The sequence below is a fragment of the Podarcis filfolensis genome, assembly GCF_964270895.1.
Source record: "Podarcis filfolensis genome assembly, chromosome: W".
Classification (NCBI taxonomy): Eukaryota; Metazoa; Chordata; class Lepidosauria; order Squamata; family Lacertidae; genus Podarcis; species Podarcis filfolensis.
In genome coordinates, this window is record NC_139619.1 from 33,058,054 (window position 1) to 33,075,407 (window position 17,354).

Sequence of the window (17,354 nt, forward strand, 5' to 3'; positions counted from 1 at the left end):
TATCAAAAAAACCGGCAGAGAGGAATTGAGAGAGAATTAAGAGCCTCAGACGTGAGGTCACCAGGCTGACAGCAGATAGACTGATGGACATTTGTTGGGGTTCGAAACCGGGAAAGGCGGGGAGTGGGGCTTTGGGAATCCAAAGGGTGTACAATTATACTTTGTTTCTTTTTATTCTGTTTTGCTACTTATATAAAAATGGGGAATTCGTGGAAGGGAATTGGGGTCGACCTTAGAAAAAGATTTTAAGAATAAGTACTGATGTATAAAGACTGAGGTTTATGTTAAAATTGGTTAACTAAAATGAATTAAATATAATAAGGTAAAATTTGGGGATAAGAACTTGCTGAACTAAAAATTGAAACTGGAATACAAGAAGGGGAGGTGTGGGGAAGTCAGGGAAATATGTTATTGAAAGTAAGGAATGTAAATTCTATGTGTATTTTTTTTCCTTTAATTTCTCTTTTGTTTTTTCTCTATTTTTTGAAAACTTCAATAAATATCTTTAAAAAAAAAAAAGGAGTCTGTGTAGGGGCTCCGCTACCGCCGCCTTGTGGGGAAGGAAGGAATGGTAAAAGTTCAATAGTCCCAAGAAGGCCTGAAGTTCAGTCTTGCTCTTGGGCGCTGGGGCATCACAAATGGCCCGTACTTTGACCCCAGTTGGGTGGACCCCTTCTGCGTCCACCATAAATCCCAGAAAGTCCACCTGAGGCACTCCTAGTAGACATTTTTCCCGCTTCACCTTGAGACCCGCCGTTTGGAAACGATGCAGAACGGTGTGGAGGCGGTCCTCAAACTCGTCTGGTGTGGGCCCGGCAATCAACACATCATCAAAGAAGGGGGTGACGCCAGGAATCCCTTTAAGGAGAGAGTCCATTAGATTCTGGAATATGCCTGGTGCCACACTGACACCGAATTGCAGCCACTTTACCCTGAACGCTCCTCTGTGCGTCACAATCGTCTGTGCCTCTGCTGTGGCCTCATCTACTGGCAGCTGTTGATATGCTTGGGCCAAGTCCAGCTTGCCAAAAATTTTCGACCCAGCCAGGGTGGCAAGGACATGGCTGACCACTGGCACTGGGTATGCATGGGCCGTGAGGGCCTTGTTTATGGTACATTTGTAGTTTGCGCAGATGTGGACCGAACCATTAGGCTTGACGGGTGTGACGATTGGGGTTTCCCAGGGGGCATTAGGCACCGGCTCCAGCACTCCTTGCTCCACGAGCCGGTCCAATTCCTTGTCTATACGGGGTTTCAGGGCGAGCGGGCCTTGAGCCTGATCGGTCGTACTGCGGGGTCAAGCTGTAGAGCAATGGGGGGCCCGTATACTGTCCCAATTTCCCACCGAAAACCCCTGGAAATTCCTTGCATATCGCGTCCATGTCCACTTGTAAGCTAATGTGGTTCACCCCGGTGACGGCTAGCCCCAGTGGTCCAAACCATGCCAATCCCAGTAAGCTAATGTAGGGGCCCTTGACCACAAGCAAGTCCAGTTGCCGCGTCCGCCCTCGGTATTGCACCCTGAAGGTCCCCACCCCCATTGTGGGGACCTTACGTTTCTGGAAGTCCCGGAGGGTGAATGGGGCTGGCCTGAGTTTGGGACCCCCAGTAGGACACATTTTCCTTAAGGTCCTTGCCAAGATTATGGATAGAGTTGAACCCGTGTCAAGCTCCATGCGGCACGGGGCCCCCTCTATCTGTACCTCTACATAAATTTTCTCTACGTTGGGGTGGGGCAACTGGTATACCTGGAAGTCCGTGAGCTCCGTCGAGTTGCCTTGGTGCGTTGGGCCCCGGAACCTGGGGCTCTTGGATTGGTCATCTGATGCCTGGCGTCGGGTGGGCCGAGCCCGACACACCCAGGCGATGTGTCCCAATTTTCTGCACTGCCTGCACTCTGCGTTGCGGAAACGGCAGGTCCTCCTCTCGTGACTTTCCCCGCAGCTTGCGCAGTTCCCTCCTCGTCGAGGCAGCTGTGGTATGTGTGCTGCTTGAGTGCGCTGCTGTACTCGGTGCACCTCTGCCCTGTCATATCCTGAGTGGTCAGTGAGGTCTTTGTGGTGGACCCTCGGTTGGGACGGCAGGCTCGGCCGTGCCTCTTGCGTTGACCTCTCGGCAGCTTCCGTTGCCAGGGCCTCCTCCAGAGTGACCTGGAACGTTAGGTCCTTCTTAGCGTAGAGGCGTCGTTGCAGCTTCTCATCCTTCAGGCCACCGACGAGGCTGTCACGAAGCATGTTTTCCAGCTCTGAGAAGTTGCAGAACCGGGCGGCTTGGTGGAGAGAGGTCACAAACCCAGTTACGGTTTCCCCAGGGGCTTGCCGCTTTGCGTAGAAGGCATTTCGACGAGCCACCACTGAGGGCTGCGGCGAAAAGTGCCCCTTCAGCTGTTCCATTATTGTTTTGTATGGAACAGTAGCGACGTCTTCAGGCGCAAGGAGAGCCTGGGCGATTTCAAACGTCTCCTCTCCGCAGACGCTGAAGAATATCGCCCGCTTCTTGGCGTCTTCTTTGTCGGTGACCCCTTTGGCTTCTAGGAGGAAGGTGAAACGGGAGGCGTACGCTTCCCAGTCTCCAGATGCTGGGTTGAACGGCGAGAAGCTGCTGTCGGTTGCCATTCTGAGTTCCTTGTGTCCCGGAGCTGAAGCCTGGATACACGGTGCGAGGCAGTGGTGCGGCAGGTGGCGGTGCTGTGTGTGGCAGTCAGCTCAGCGGGATCCCACCTTCGTCGCCAGTGAAATATACTCAGAGTCGCAAAGTGATTTCATGCTCTTTATTCAGCTCATAGTGGTGAGGAGGAATGAATGAAAGTCCCCTCAAAGTACCTGCTTTATATACATTATTTACACAATGGGCTGCACATGATTGGCTAATTCCGGAATTCTACTGTAAGCCAATCAGGTTGTGGATTCACTTCTATCTGGAGCATGATTGGGTGGTTCCTGCCAACCAATCATACTGCTGCATTGTTCTGGGACCAATCAGACTGCTGCATTCTGAATCCTATTGTTCTAGGACCAATCAGACTGCTGCAGTTTGGATCCTATTCAATTCAGTACATAACACATCTTTACATTTTGAGCACATTTCACAGGCCAGGAGCCAAGCACCCCTTCCTGAGAGGGAGAAGAGGCCCAGAAAAGATGAACCCTTCCCAGCCCAAAGGCGTTCCCCTGAGATTCAGCTTCCGGGCTATGGCTAACCAGGTTAGGAGCAGGAATATTGGGAGCGGGAAGGAACTGATGTCACCTGCCAGAGCAGCTGGCTAATTGAAGGGAATGAGGTGATAACAAGGCTTTCAAATCTGAACTCTTGTTTGCGGCTGATTAGGATAGAGGGAGGTGGAGAACAAGGGCAATCGGAAGCAGACTCTGGGTAGTTGGTTCCTTTTCTTTGTTCGGGTTCCTACGTCACACCAGCAGTTTAAATGGCAACACTCCTTTGCAAGATTGTCCGCCTTTTTAACTGCTTGTTATGGAAAATCAATAAAATGATAAGTTGCCCCTGCCAAAGGGTTGCATGACATCTGGCTGAAGACTTTTTGTGCTAAAAGTTGAAGCTATGCTGGGGTGTCTCTGTGTGTGTGTGTGTGTGTGTGTGTGTCTGTCCGTCCATGTGGCCGCTGTGTATTCTACATTCCACCCCCTCCAAAGAATCCTAAGAACCTTAGTTTTCCTTTCACAGTGCTACGATTCCCAGCACCCTTACCAAACCATTGTTCCCAGGACTTTTTGGGTGTGGGTGGGAGGAGATGTGCTTTACATGTGTGGTGTGCAGGCATCTCCCAGCACATGTGTGTGGGGATTCAAGACTAACTCTTATGCTTTTCTTCCTTAGACCAGCTTGACGTTGAACGAGAGGTTCTCTGGGTTGAGGAACACACGCCATTTCACAGCGAAGCAGAACACGGGCTGAATGGTCACTCTGCCATTGCATTCGGTGAAGTCAGACTGGCTTTGCAAAGGAGCTTGCCCCTGAAGCCAGTTGGTTGCCTGCCTGTGGCTGGCTGGCGGCTTGGCATCAGCAAAACACAAAGAGACAGCCCCATGCAACCTCACACCCAAAGATTTCTGCCCATGCTTCAGACATGCAGCCCTAAGAGCAGCTCTGACTCCCACTCTAGGTCCCTCTGCCCCAGTCTTCCTCCTGATGTAGGCTACAGGATCTGGGAAGTCTGATCCAGCTTTGAGGTGTAGTTCCATATGGCCGTTAGTACTGTTGTGTTTTTGCCAGAGAGCCACGTGGTAAGGAAGATCTCCAAGCACGCTTCCTAGGGGGTCCTCTTTAATCCTCAGATGTGCCCACAAAGACATGATCCAGCACCCTCATGCCACAGCTGCCTCTGGAGTGACCCTCCCTCCGGTAAGAGGCGTGCCTCACAGCTGAGTGCCTGGTTTTTTGTGTAGGGCGGAGGCTGGGAATCTTGTGGGCTCCCAGATATTGCCAGATCCAATGGCCTTCTGCCTCAGCCAGCATGGCCGACGGTCAGGGGTGATGGAATCCAACAACATCTAGAGGGCCACACAATTCTCCATCCCTGGTCTAGTGAATTTGAGGTTCTTGGTTTCTCTCCCTCTGCCCCCTTTTGCCTGGAAAAGCACTTTGGCAGATTCTTTTGGAGGATTTGGGTGTGACAAGCTGTAGCAGCGCACTGAATAAAACAACTTTGAGAAGCTGAAACACCGGGCTGTTTTCTTTTCTAATAAAAATATTCACTGTGCAGTTCACAGGCACAAAACACAATGTTGATATTGTCCAGGAAATGGGTTTTCAGTTGGAGGGCATGGGTTGCGTGAGAGCATGTTGTGTGGGATAACCAGTATCATATAACCAACATGCTTCAGTCTAATTAGTGCATGAAGGGGTTAACATCATAGAGTAAGCTGTCCTGCCATCTTAGCCATGTCTCTTCCCCTTACCTTGGGAGTGAGTTCTGATCTATTCTGGTATTCACTTCTTCAGTGTTTAATGTACTGTAGGTTTTTCCTGATTTTATGGTTTTATCTTTCTGTAAATGGCTTTGATGTTTCTTACCATCTGGTAATGTATAAATTTTATGAAATAAATAAATAATTTCGAATAAATAAATAAAAAGGAAGCTGTAAAACCACAACCTCAGAAATGAAAGCTACTGTGCCTGCAGACGGATGTTTTTGCGTGGAGGGGGGCCGTATTCTGCAATGTGCTATCGATGCAATAATAGTGCAGCTTTCTAATGGACTGTCCACGCAAACATCATTCTGCTTTCTCAGTTGCTCTGCAATGCTTTGCCAGGGTTACCACATCATGGCCCCCTGGGGGTGCGCTCCTGTGTTGTAGCTCAGCAAAAGCAGGACAAAATTCCTCTAGTATGGCTCACAGTGAGGGCTGCTGAGAGTTGGGAGAGATCTCGGAGGCCAAAGGGTTTGCTTTTCTGCACAGTACAAGGGATCTTGCCAGCTCTTCACCCCTGACTGGCCGAATATGCCCATCTCTCATCCAGGCAGCTCCACAGCGTGCCTGGATGATGACTCAGATGGAGCTGGACACACAATTCCTGAAGGATGCAATAATATTGCAATTGTGGTGGACCAACTACATGTCATTTTGCTTTGCAAGTTGTTCTGTGATGCGTCCCCTGTGCTACTATATTATTATCAGCCAGAGGGGCCCTCTTGAGCTATAAAATGCAACTTAAGTGGGACAAATCCCCCCCCCCCCATAACATTTAGATGGATTTAGGGGAGTGCAACTGGTTTGGTCACCCTGGCGTGAAGCCTTGCGGGCCCCACAGGGGACACCGCAACGATGATGTTGAATAGACGTTGAGAGGCGTGGGGGCACTGAATTTTGGCATCGTACAGGGCTCCCCTGGAATTTGAGATGCCATGGTTCACCACTGAAGAACATTTGTGGTATGAAAAAGGTACCTGGTTTCAGCTGGAAGTTAGGGGGCACTGGTTGGAAGTGTCGGAGTATGTCTGTCCCGAAAGCTTTGCAGGCATGAACAGTACTGAATACAGTCTTGCATATAACTGCCCTCCTACTGTCATGAATAGAAACAATCATGAATCGACAAAAACGGGCATCTGGAAGGAACCACTATGCCAACAGGATGTCGGACTGAATGGGCCTTGGCCTGACCCAGCAAGGCTCTTCAAATGCGCTTATGTTCCCCTGACTTTGGGGACGCCTTGCAGGAGTCTCACCCGTCTCATGGCTATTCCTCTAGTGTGGACCAGTTCTACAAGCTGTCCCCCGAAAACAGGTACACCATCCAGAACATGCTGGTGCTGCACCTGAAGAAGAAAGCGAACACAGACCAGGAGGCAGGGACTTCTAGGGGAAGCGAGGCCTTCATGCGGGAAGCCTTGACTCCTCACGTGCTCCACGGGATCAGCTTCGACCCCACCACCCAGTCTTCTGCTGCAGCAGATGAGGATGGGCATTCCTCCCCTTTCAACCATCTGGCGGAGTCACTCTTCCCCCTGGCCCAGAACAGGAGGCTCCTTCCCAACACGCAGAATGCCTTGCACGTGATCGATGGGCCTGTGCTCACTGTGACATAGGCAGGGCCGGATTTATGTATAGGCTAAGTAGGCTGAAGCCTAGGGCCTCTAGATCTAGGGGGCCTCGCCAGCCTGCCCACTCCCCAGCGCTGCAGACAGTCTTCCCTCTCCCCAAATTGCAAACCCAAGACTTCATGCAGGGCATTTCTCCCCCATTTCAATGACATTTTGCTTCAAAGGGAAAGGTGGACTTGGAGAAGGCAAGCAAAATGCGAGGGAGATAGTGAAAGATACAGGAAATTGAATGCAGATTTCCAAAAAATAGCAAGGAGAGACAAGAGGGCCTTCTTAAACGAGCAATGCAAAGAAAAAGAGAAAAACAACAGAATGGGAAGAACCAGAGATCTGTTCAAGAAAACTGGAGCTATGAAAGTAACATTTCATACAAAGAGTACCATAATAAAGGATAAAGGTGGAAAGAACCTAACAGAAGCAGAAGACGTCAAGAAGAGGTGGCAAGAATACACAGAGGAATTATACCAGAAAGATATGGATGTCTCATAGACCCCAGGTAGTGTGGTTGCTGACCTTGAGCCTGACATCCTGGAGAGCAAAGTCAAATGGGCCTTAGAAAGCACTGCTAATAAAAAGGCCAGTGGAAGCGATGATATTCCAGCTGAACTTCCGGATTATGTGGCCAGCATGACTAAGCCGCTTCTGGCGAACCAGAGCAGCACACAGAAACACCGTTTACCTTCCCACCGGAGTGGTACCTATTTATCTACTTGCACTTTGATGTGCTTTCGAACTGCTAGGTTGCCAGGAGCAGGGACCGAGCAACGGGAGCTCCCCCCCTTGCGGGGATTCGAAACACCGACCTTCTGATCTGCAAGTCCTAGGCTCTTTGGTTTAACCCACAGCACCACCCGTGTCCCACTGCTAGTAGTACCCAGTGGCCATTTGTTTTTAATATCTGCTTTTATGATATGTTTATCAGTATGTGGTTAGCAGCTTCAGATGCTACTGTTTTACAGAGGCTGTTTAGCTTGCTCTTTTTACCCCTTTACTAGACAGGCTGTATTTCTGTGCTGTTTTCAGAGTCGGGAATGCCCATTCCTTCATGGCCAGCATGGAAACACAGAATGCTAGCCATTTAGGAGGTTTGCAAAGAGGACAAGGGTGTTACAGGGTAATCTTCTAGCAAACAAGCTTGGCACAGCAGATCTGAGAGGTGGTTTTCTGCTCCTGGAAAGCCAGCCTGGAAACCAGGTTGCCAGGTGAAGGAAGAATGGAGAGATCAACCAACTCACTTGCCTTCAAAGAATTTCTGGTTGCCTGTGGCTACTGGGATAGTGCTTAAATATCAGGCTGGCTGACACATCTTAAAAAATACAAGGAAAAAGCTTTTTTTCTTTCATTAGCAAAGCTCCTTTGGGGCCCAGAATAGCTAAGCTGAGGAAGAAGTGGCTGGTATTACTTGTTTGTTCTTGGTCCTGATCTTGCCTGCCCTTGCACACTCCTGTTGTCTTTGCATATTTAACCAGCACGTCTGTTCCGATTGGAGTCCTATTCCTGCAGTTCCACATCCTTCTCTTTGGCACTTGGGCATTCGGTTCCAGGAGCTGGACCTGAGCACAGAGGCTTTCTTCTACTTGGACTCGACAAAGGAGCAAGAGTGGCTGACAGCTGTGGAAAAGGCTTTGCGTTCCAAATCCAAGTACAAGAAAGTAAGTCCAACCCCACCCATTTCTTCAGCAGCCAGACAGCTGTCAGGAGCTGGAGTGAGGAGGAGGAGGAGGAGGTCAGCAATAAAAAACACCTGGTGTCAGTGGTGTTTTATTCAAAAGAAGCCAACATTCTTTATTCAAAGAAACCCAAACCGTGCAGGCCTCATGATCACAGAAACCTTTCCCAACAGGTCTTGCCCCAGTGAGGTAGCTGTGAAGGCTGAAGGTTGCTACCCTCCCACCACTCTCTGAAGTCTCCTCCTCCCCCTGGTCCTTCCCAAGCAACCTGAGACTCTGACACCTTGCCTGTCTTTGCTCCCTCCTCTTAATTTCTCTGTGTTCTGGGAGACCAGCAGGGAGGGGAGCTGATCGCAGCAGGATGGGGAGACCCCCTGGCTTCTTCAGCAGCCTGCCTGATCTCTGCCTCTTGACCCCCGCCTCCAGCCTCCACTTCTGCCTCGGATTCTGGACTGCTGTTTGCCACAGAATCTTCCTGCTTCAGTTTCCAACACCTCCTCTTGCTCACAGTCTGCTCCCTCTTCTCCCTCTGACGACTCAGCCTCGTCGTCCCCCCACCAGTTCCCTGGCTCTGAGCCTTCTTCCCTTGGGGGATCCCCAGTTGGTGCCACCTGCCACTCCTATCTGCATCCAGCCGGCCCAGGACACCAAGCAATGAACAGAGCTGGTAGACATCCCAGTACCTTGCATCTTCTAGGTGCAGCTGGTGCATCTATTCGGAATGATGTTGCTCATCTTTGTCAGGAAGGACCAGCTCAGCCGCATCAAGGAAGTGATGAGGGAGACAGTGGGCACAGGCATCATGGGGAAGATGGGGAGTAGACCCTGACACCGGAATTCCCTACGTTGATCTTTCTGTCTGTCTATCTGTTTTTCTAATCTCTGCCAACCAGTTCCCCCCTCTTTCCTGCTTGCTCACTAACAGCCATCTTTGCTCCGCCCCTGCAGGGTAACAACGGGTGTGTGGCCACGAGGCTTGTCTGCAACAATACCAGCTTCTGCATGGTCAATTCCCACCTTGCTGCCCACGTGGAAGACTTTGAGCGCCGAAACCAGGATTACAAGGATATCTGTGCCCAGATGAGCTTCCTGCCCCCTGACCAGGGTCTGCTGCAGCTGACAATCATGAAACACGAGTGCGTTTCAAGGGCTTGGAGGGAGAGAGCCTTGGCTGATGTAACTTGTTGGTCTCCACTATCTGGAGAAGCAAATTGAGTCACGTTTCTGTAACTTTCCTGACTGTGTGCAGCTCAGGGTAGGCAGCATAGTGCTCTCCAAATGTTGATAGACCAAAATTCCCATAATTGCTAAGAATTGGCCTTGCTGACTGGGGCTCATGAGAGTTCCACTTCAGCAACACCAGGAGGGTGCAGTGTCAGCGATCCCTGCTGCTGCAGCTGCACCACTAAGGTTTCTACTAGAGCAGCCAGAAGTGCCCAGCACTGTAGGCTCCTGCTTCATTCAGGGCAGGCAGATACTAAACATCTGTGGAAGCGAGTGCTGGGCTTCATTCATTAATTTCTGTTTATTGTGGGGATTTCTTCCCCACAGTGGTTTATTTAAAATAATAATCAGAAATGCAAATCAAGATAATTTAAAGCATATAAACAGTACCTTAATAGCAGCGGATCTAAAGAGAGCAACATAAACCGAGTGGCAGAGATGTATTAGATTAGATTATAGCAAATGTGGGCAACTTCTCCAGTGATCGGGGTGGGAGTTGCAGTTTGTTAAAGGCAGTAACGCGAAAGCAGAGCGGCCATTTTGCATGGAGAAGGTTCCAGGCTCAGTCACCAGTGTGTGCAGATCGGGCTGGGCATGATCTCTGCCTGAAAGCTGCTGCCAGTCCATGTAGTCAGTCCTGAGCTTGATGGGTCAATGGTCTGCCTCAATATAAGGTAGCTTCCTATGTTCCTGTGTACTACAGCAGGGTTTGGAGGGCCACAAGCGCCCTGCCCATGAATTAACGAACCAGGGGAAATTCTAAAAGTCTTTGCTGAAAGGACATCAAAGCAGGGGCCAGGTGAACCTCTTTGGGAGATTATTCTGAAAGGTAGGGTGCCATGACTGAAAAGGCCCTGCCATGCTTGAAAGAGCAGAAGTTCCCTGGGAAAGGGCTGCCCCTGCTAAAGATTCTAGTCAGTGGAGAGGCAGTGCAAAAATAAGTGGGCCTTCTTCTGGTACCCTTTTCCCAAACCTTGAAACACTTGAAAGGCCAAATGGGATGCTCTGAATTGGGCCTGGAAGCAGTTCAAGAGCCAGTCTAGTTCACAGAGCACTAGCCTAATATGATCATACTGCCCAATCCTAGTTATCAGTCTTACTACATATTGCAGGAAGTGGCAGCAGGCTGCCCCCCGACCCCCGACCCCGTGAGCTAGCCTGTAGCTGTGGTTGCTTTGCTTTTTTCCAGCATTGTCATCTGATCACTAAAAATGAGCTTCAGAGACTTCTGACCTACGACCAGGTGAGAGACATCTTTGTGTTATATGTGGTGGTTTAGGATATTGCCCTGTTTATTTCCTTTGTCTGGGATACCCCAGCCTAGGCTAGAGAAACCACTTTCAGACAGTTAGGAGCAAAGTGTAGCTATAACATAGGATGACTGCGACTTCTACAAATGCTTTTTAAGGTTGCAGGTTTGTGCAACCTTAATTAGAAGCAAGTCCCAATTAAGTTGGAGGGTTGCCTTGGAATAAGTAGGACTGCTCTGCAATTTCCCAGTTAGAGGGCTTTCCTAGCTCAGCACACGCTCCAGATGTTGTTGGACTCCCATCAGCCCCAGCATAGCTGCTGTCCAGCAATATCTAAAGGTCTAAGGTTTCCTGCTCTAGGTTTTGCATCTGTCTGGAAAATCTGCTTTGCTCACATGTTCTTATCAGCAGAGACTTCCATTAAGTCCAATTAAATTGCTGGTGCTTTTTGTTTTACATTTTTCTCTCCAATGTTTGTGTGTTCATCATGTTGACGACCTTTCTCCCACTTGGCATAAGAATCATTGGTATTTTGTGTTGAAACAGAGGCCTGATTGCTGCACCTTATGGTGGATTTAAACTCTGTGAGCGTAGTCATGCCTTAGCCCTTTGAGAAGGATGCTGCAAGGAAGGCAAGGGGGGGCAGCCTCAGACTTCCAACATATGCAAAACCATCATAAAACATTAAAAACTTCCCTAAAGGTTGTATAGTTACTTATCTCCTTGACATCTGACGGGAGGGTGTCCCACAGGGCAGGTGCCTCAGAAGGCCCTCTGCCTGGTTCCTTGTAACTTCGCTTTTCACAGTGAGGAAACCGCCAGAAAGCCCTCGGTGCTGGACCCTGATGCCTGCGCTGAACAATGGGGATGGAGACACTCTTTTAGGGCTGAGGCCATTTAGGGCTTTAAAGGTTGGCACCAACACTCAGAATTGTGCTCAGAAACGTCCTGGGAGCCAACGTAGGATGCAAAAGGATGGTTTTGCAGTTGCTCATAGTGTCGGGGGTGTATTCTGGTGGTTGTTAACAGTTTGTATGGATTATTGGTACATATAACATTGCATATTGTAGGTATGGCTAACCTGTGGTCTGCCAGATGTTACTGAGCTGCAGTTCCGGTTGGCTCCAGCCATCATGGCCAGTAATCAGGGATGATGGGAATTGTAGTTCTGCAGCATTGTGAGGGCCACGTGTCTGCTGCTCCTGAGTTAGAGGATTTTCCTGTCGTGTGATGCAGCAAAGTGCCGTATTTTTTGCTCTGTAAGACTCACTTTTTCCCTCCTAAAAAGTAAGGGGAAATGTGTGTGCGTCTTATGGAGCGAATGCAGGCTGCACAGCTATCCCAGAAGCCAGAACAGCAAGAGGGATCGCTGTGTTCGATGCGCAGCGATCCCTCTTGCTGTTCTGGCTTCTGGGATTCAGAATATTTTTTTTCTCGTTTTCCTCCGCCAAAAACTAGGTGCGTCTTGTGGTCTGGTCCGTCTTATAGAGCAAAAAATACGGTAATTTAAGATGACATGGGGCAAAAATGCACAAGCATCCTGTACCTTGAATAATTGTGTATAAGATAGGATTTCAGCAGGTATACCCCTTTTTTTGCACTTGGCTAACCTACCTGTAGGGACGGGGGTGGCGCTGTGGGTTGAACCACAAAGCCTAGGGCTTGACGATCAGAAGGTCGGCGGTTCGAATCCCCGTGACGGGGTGAGCTCCCGTTGCTCGGTCCCTGCTCCTGCCAACCTAGCAGTTCAGAAGCACGTCCAAGTGCAAGTAGATAAATAGGTACCGCTCCGGCGGGAAGGTAAACACTGTTTCTGTGTGCTGCTCTGGTTCACCAGAAGCGGCTTAGTCATGCTGGCCACATGACCCGGAAGCTGCACGCCGGCTCCCTCGGCCAATAAAGCGAGATGAGCGCCGCAACCCCAGAGTCAGTCACGACTGGACCTAATGCTCAGGGGTCCCTTTACCTTTACCTTTAACCTACTAGTACTTCATCTTGGTCTTCCAGCACAATGTTGTTGTTTAGTCGTTTAGTCGTGTCCGACTCTTCGTGACCCCATGGACCAGAGCACGCCAGGCACTTCTGTCTTCCACTGCCTCCCGCAGTTTGGTCAAACTCATGCTGGTAGCTTCGAGAACAGTGTCCAACCATCTTGTCCTCTGTCGCCCCTTCTCCTTGTGCCCTCAATCTTTCCCAACATCAGAGTCTTTTCCAGGGAGTCTTCTCTTCTCATGAGGTGGCCAAAGTATTGGAGCCTCAGCTTCAGGATCTGTCCTTCCAGTGAGCACTCAGGGCTGATTTCCTTAAGAATGGATACATTTGATCTTCTTGCAGTCCATGGGACTCTCAAGAGTCTCCTCCAGCACCATAATTCAAAAGCATCAATTCTTCGGTGATCAGCCTTCTTTATGGCCCAGCTCTCACTTCCATACATCACTACCGGGGAAACCATGGCTTTTACTATACGGACCTTTGTTGGAAAGGTGATGTCTCTACTTTTTAAGATGCTGTCTAGGTTTGTCATTGCTTTTCTCCCAAGAAGCAGGCGTCTTTTAATTTCGTGGCTGCTGTCACCATCTGCAGTGATCATGGAGCCCAAGAAAGTAAAACCTGTCACTGCCTCCATTTCTTCCCCTTCTATTTGCCAGGAGGTGATGGGACCAGTGGCCATGATCTTCATTTTTTTGATGTTGAGCTTCAGACCATATTTTGCGCTCTCCTCTTTCACCCTCAATAAAAGGTTCTTCAATTCCTCCTCACTTTCTGCCATCAAGGTTGTGTCATCTGCATATCTGAGGTTGTTGATATTTCTTCTGGCAATCTTAATTCCGGCTAGGGATTCATCCAGCCCAGCCTTTCGCATGATGAATTCTGCATATAAGTTAAATAAGCAGGGAAACAATATACAGCCTTGTCGTACTCCTTTCCAGCACAATAGTGGCTGTTAATAGACTCCATTGTCAGGCAACAGGGGGTCTTTTGCTTCTCTGCTGATAAGCAATTTCTTTTTGGCTTTAGCTAAACATTCAGCGTACCCAAAAGACAGCTTTTGCTGATTTCACAGAGGGAGAGATCAAGTTCATCCCGACGTACAAATTCGACTCTAAAACAGATCGCTGGGACTCCAGGTAAACGCCAGCTTGATAGTTGAGCCTTTGTAAGTAAGTCCTCTCAATCATACTTCTGCAAGGCTTGTTTGTTTTTCCTAGTCTGCTGAGATGCTAGTAGTGTCCTGCCTTTCCATCCTCCTGAGCAGGCTAGTAAAAAATATATTTTAAAAATGGCTTTCTGCTAAGCAAGCTGGTGGAGGAGGGATAAAGTTGAGGGCTGGATGGACTTCCTTTCCTCTGCAGCCAGAATGGACACCAAGCCACGGAGGAAGAGAGAGATCCAGCTCTCCTTCACCTGCTCACTTTGCTTGCATGGAATTCCTGGTTGCCAAAGGCTGCTAGGCGAGTTGTGAAATGCAAGGCTGTGATATGTTGTCTTCCTCAAGCCATCCCTGCTCTGGAAATGTTTTGGCTCCTTTTCCACAAGCAGCCTTTTCCCCACATTTGTCCTGATAACCAGCATCCTCTGTTTCATGGTGTGTATAAGCGGTGTTGCAGTTCATTGAAAGGTGCAGCAGGCTGAATGAGAATCCTGTTTGTGTCAAGGAAGTCTGGGAATTAGACTTGGTGCTCTCTCAAGATGAGTCTGCCAGGGCATAAGAACATGAGAGCAGCCCTGCTGGATCAGGCCATTGGTCCATCTGGCCCAGCATCCTGTTCTCACATTGGCCAATGAGATGCCTCTTGGGGAGCCCACAAACAGGACCTGAGTGCAACAGCACACTCCCCTCCTCCAAGCCATACTGCTTCTCTTGGTGGAGTATGTTCTGTGGCCATTATGGCTAGTAGTCATTGAGCCTCACCATCCATGATTTTGCATATTCTTGTGGTTCTTGACAACTGTCAGAAGCCACCTAGGCCTGCTAGTTTCATTGCTCTTGCTGTGGTAATGGGGAAATCAAAAGGACAGGCGGAACATGTAGTGACAAAGCCGGAAAACGGCAGGCTCCTTTGGGCAGCATTTCAGGTGCCAGAAAGGGTCTTTTGGATCACTGAAAAAATAGTGTCTGAACAAGAATAACGGGGCCCCTTGCTTTGGGGAAGGATCATCATTTGGTGGTGTGCCATATGCTTTGTATGCAGAGTCTCAAGTTGAAACTCTATGGCACCTCCACCTGAAAAAGGATTGGGCCACAGAGAGCTGCTGCCAGCCAGAGTAGACTTAATTAATTAATTAATTGTGGGGTTGGAAGGGATCATGAGGGTCATCTAGTCCAACCCCCTGCAATGTTGGAATCAAAACTGGGGTAGGTCAGAAATTCATTCTGACCTGGTAGAAGGCAACTTTTGATTTCCTAACAACTCTCTCCATGAGGCAAAATGCCTGCACACCTGCAAGGTCTGCCCCTTCAGAAGTTGGACTCCCAAGCCCCATCATCTCCAGCTGTTGACCGTGGTCAAGATCACAGGCCATGTGTGGAGCCAAAGTTTGACTGTGTGAGCCTTGTGTGTTGCCTCAGCCAGTCCAACAGTCCTGGTGTCTCTCCTGTCTCCTTGCAGTGGGAAGTGCCGTGTGCCAGCATGGTGTGAGCCAATCCTCTGGAGAGGAGGCAGCGTGAATCAGCTCAGCTATCGAAGCCACATGGAATTGAAAAGGAGCGACCACAAGCCCGTCAGCTCCCTCTTCCTCACAGGGGTAACACCTGCCCTGGCCAGGGCTATCGTCTATTCAGGGTTTTTAGTTGCCCGCTATGTGGCACCTCCTCGAATATGGGCAGGCCCTGACCAACAACCAGGCCCCTTTCCACAGAGCTCCTCCTTGGCAAATGACTTCCGGTGCAAGGAATGGGCAGGTTTTGGCTCTGTTAAATCCCTATGCTTCCATTATCCACTGTTCTGAGTACACGCTGCTCCTGCAGGCATGGCAGACCACATGGGATGAACTGTATACCTTAACCGTTGGCTCCATTCATGCAATGGAGCTTCTGTGGTACTTGGCTTGGAGCATTTGGCTTCAGCCCATTGGCTCTGGAAGTCACAGCCGCTGCCATCCTGGGGAAGCTCTCAGAGTTACAGTACTTGCCTCTTTCAGGGCTGGGAACAGGGGGGTGCATCAGGCATTTCTGCTCTTAACTCATACCGCCCCCTTTTAGTCCATAGCCCCAACAAATGTGCTCTGCCCCCCCCATAGGTGAAGGTTGTGGATGACCGACGGTACTGGAAAGTGTTTGAGGATATTGTTCAGTTAATGGACAGGATGGAGAACAAATTCCTTCCCTCCCTGGAGGGAGGTAAAGACGAATAGGATCCTCTCCAACCCCTTAAAGAGGGTTTGCTGCAAAAAGACCAGGGGGGAAAGAAGCCCTTGGCCCATCTAGCTCAGTCTTGAGCGGTTCCCCAGGATTTCCGGGGGATCTCTACCAGCCCTACCTGGAGATGCTGGGGATAGAACCTGGGATCTTTGCATGCAAGGCAGATGCCCTTCCACTGAGCAGCAGCCTCTTCCTCTTCCTCGCAGGCAAAGACTCCAGGGGTAGCCAGCGTGGTGCCCTCCAGATGCTGGACTACAACTCCCATCATCCCCAGCCAACATGGCCAGTGGCAAGTGCACCAATATCTGGAGAGCCCCACGTGGACCTGTTGCATGTGCAGTCCCCTAAATGAGAGCCCGGGGCCAAGGACAAACTTCCCCCTGGAGCACGTTTCCTTGCCTCTGCTGAAGGCAAGCACTCTCTCCGCCCCCCGCCCCCTTTTGCTCTGCAGTTTCCGTTTGAGAATGTGAAGTTCCAGCAGCTGCAGAAGGAGAAGTTCCAGATCACAAACAACTGGCAGGTCACCCTCCATTTCTCCTTTATCCCCAAGCTCAGTGACAGCCAGTATTGTAAGCCATGGCTTTGCGCTGAGCCCTGCGAGGGATACTTGGAGCCCAGCAAGTCTCTCTCTGAAATCAGAGAACTGTAGAGTTGGAAATGGACCCCAAGGATCATCTAGGGAAGGCCTTCCTTTTCTCCTCCTCTTCCCAACCCTCCTCCATCAAACCTTGGGAGTTTGGTAGAGCAGGGGAGGCTTAACATTTGTGGGCTACATTGCCCCATGCTCAAGCCTCCAAGGGCCACACGTCAAAGCAAAGCTCTGCATTGAAACTCCAAACTGCCCCTCCCTGTCTTGCAGGTGATCTGCCAGTTGCCGCAGTCGCACCACAACATGTTCCGCTTCATGGTGGCTTTCCTGCGGGAGCTGCTGAAATACTCTGAGAGCAACAACGTCAGTGCCAACATGCTAGGTAAGGCCTGCCTGTCCTGGCTGGGAGCTGGCCTTCCTCCTGCTCCCGCCTCCTCTCATGCAAATGTTTTCACTTCCCTGCAGCCACCCTCTTCGCCAGCCTCCTGCTACTGCCTCTGCCCAACGTTCTGTCGAAGCAGAGCCCACAGGAGCGTCAGTGTGCCATCGGCTTCCTCCTGGGCTTCCTGCTGGGGGCGGATGACTACGAAAGGTGCCAAGCGTGACTGGAGACGAAGTTGGGAGGGAAGAGGCAAGGCCCAGCCTCTGTTCTCTGGTGCCTGCCCTTCCCCTTGTGCCATCTTGCCATGTGCCAGCTCC

At 50.0% G+C, this 17,354-nt stretch overlaps 1 protein-coding gene across 1 annotated transcript; it reads left to right on the forward strand.

Moving 5' to 3' along the window:
- Nucleotides 1–8,954: 8,954 nt before the first annotated feature.
- LOC310753729 (inositol polyphosphate 5-phosphatase OCRL-like) lies at nt 8,955–16,059 on the forward strand (the record flags this gene model as incomplete). The annotated part of the gene is made up of 5 exons (XM_083595074.1): nt 8,955–8,969; nt 10,644–10,697; nt 13,723–13,832; nt 15,315–15,450; nt 15,946–16,059. The coding sequence occupies 5 exons, from the start codon at nt 8,955–8,957 to the stop codon at nt 16,057–16,059; spliced, it is 429 nt and encodes a 142-aa protein (XP_083451200.1).
- Nucleotides 16,060–17,354: the final 1,295 nt, after the last annotated feature.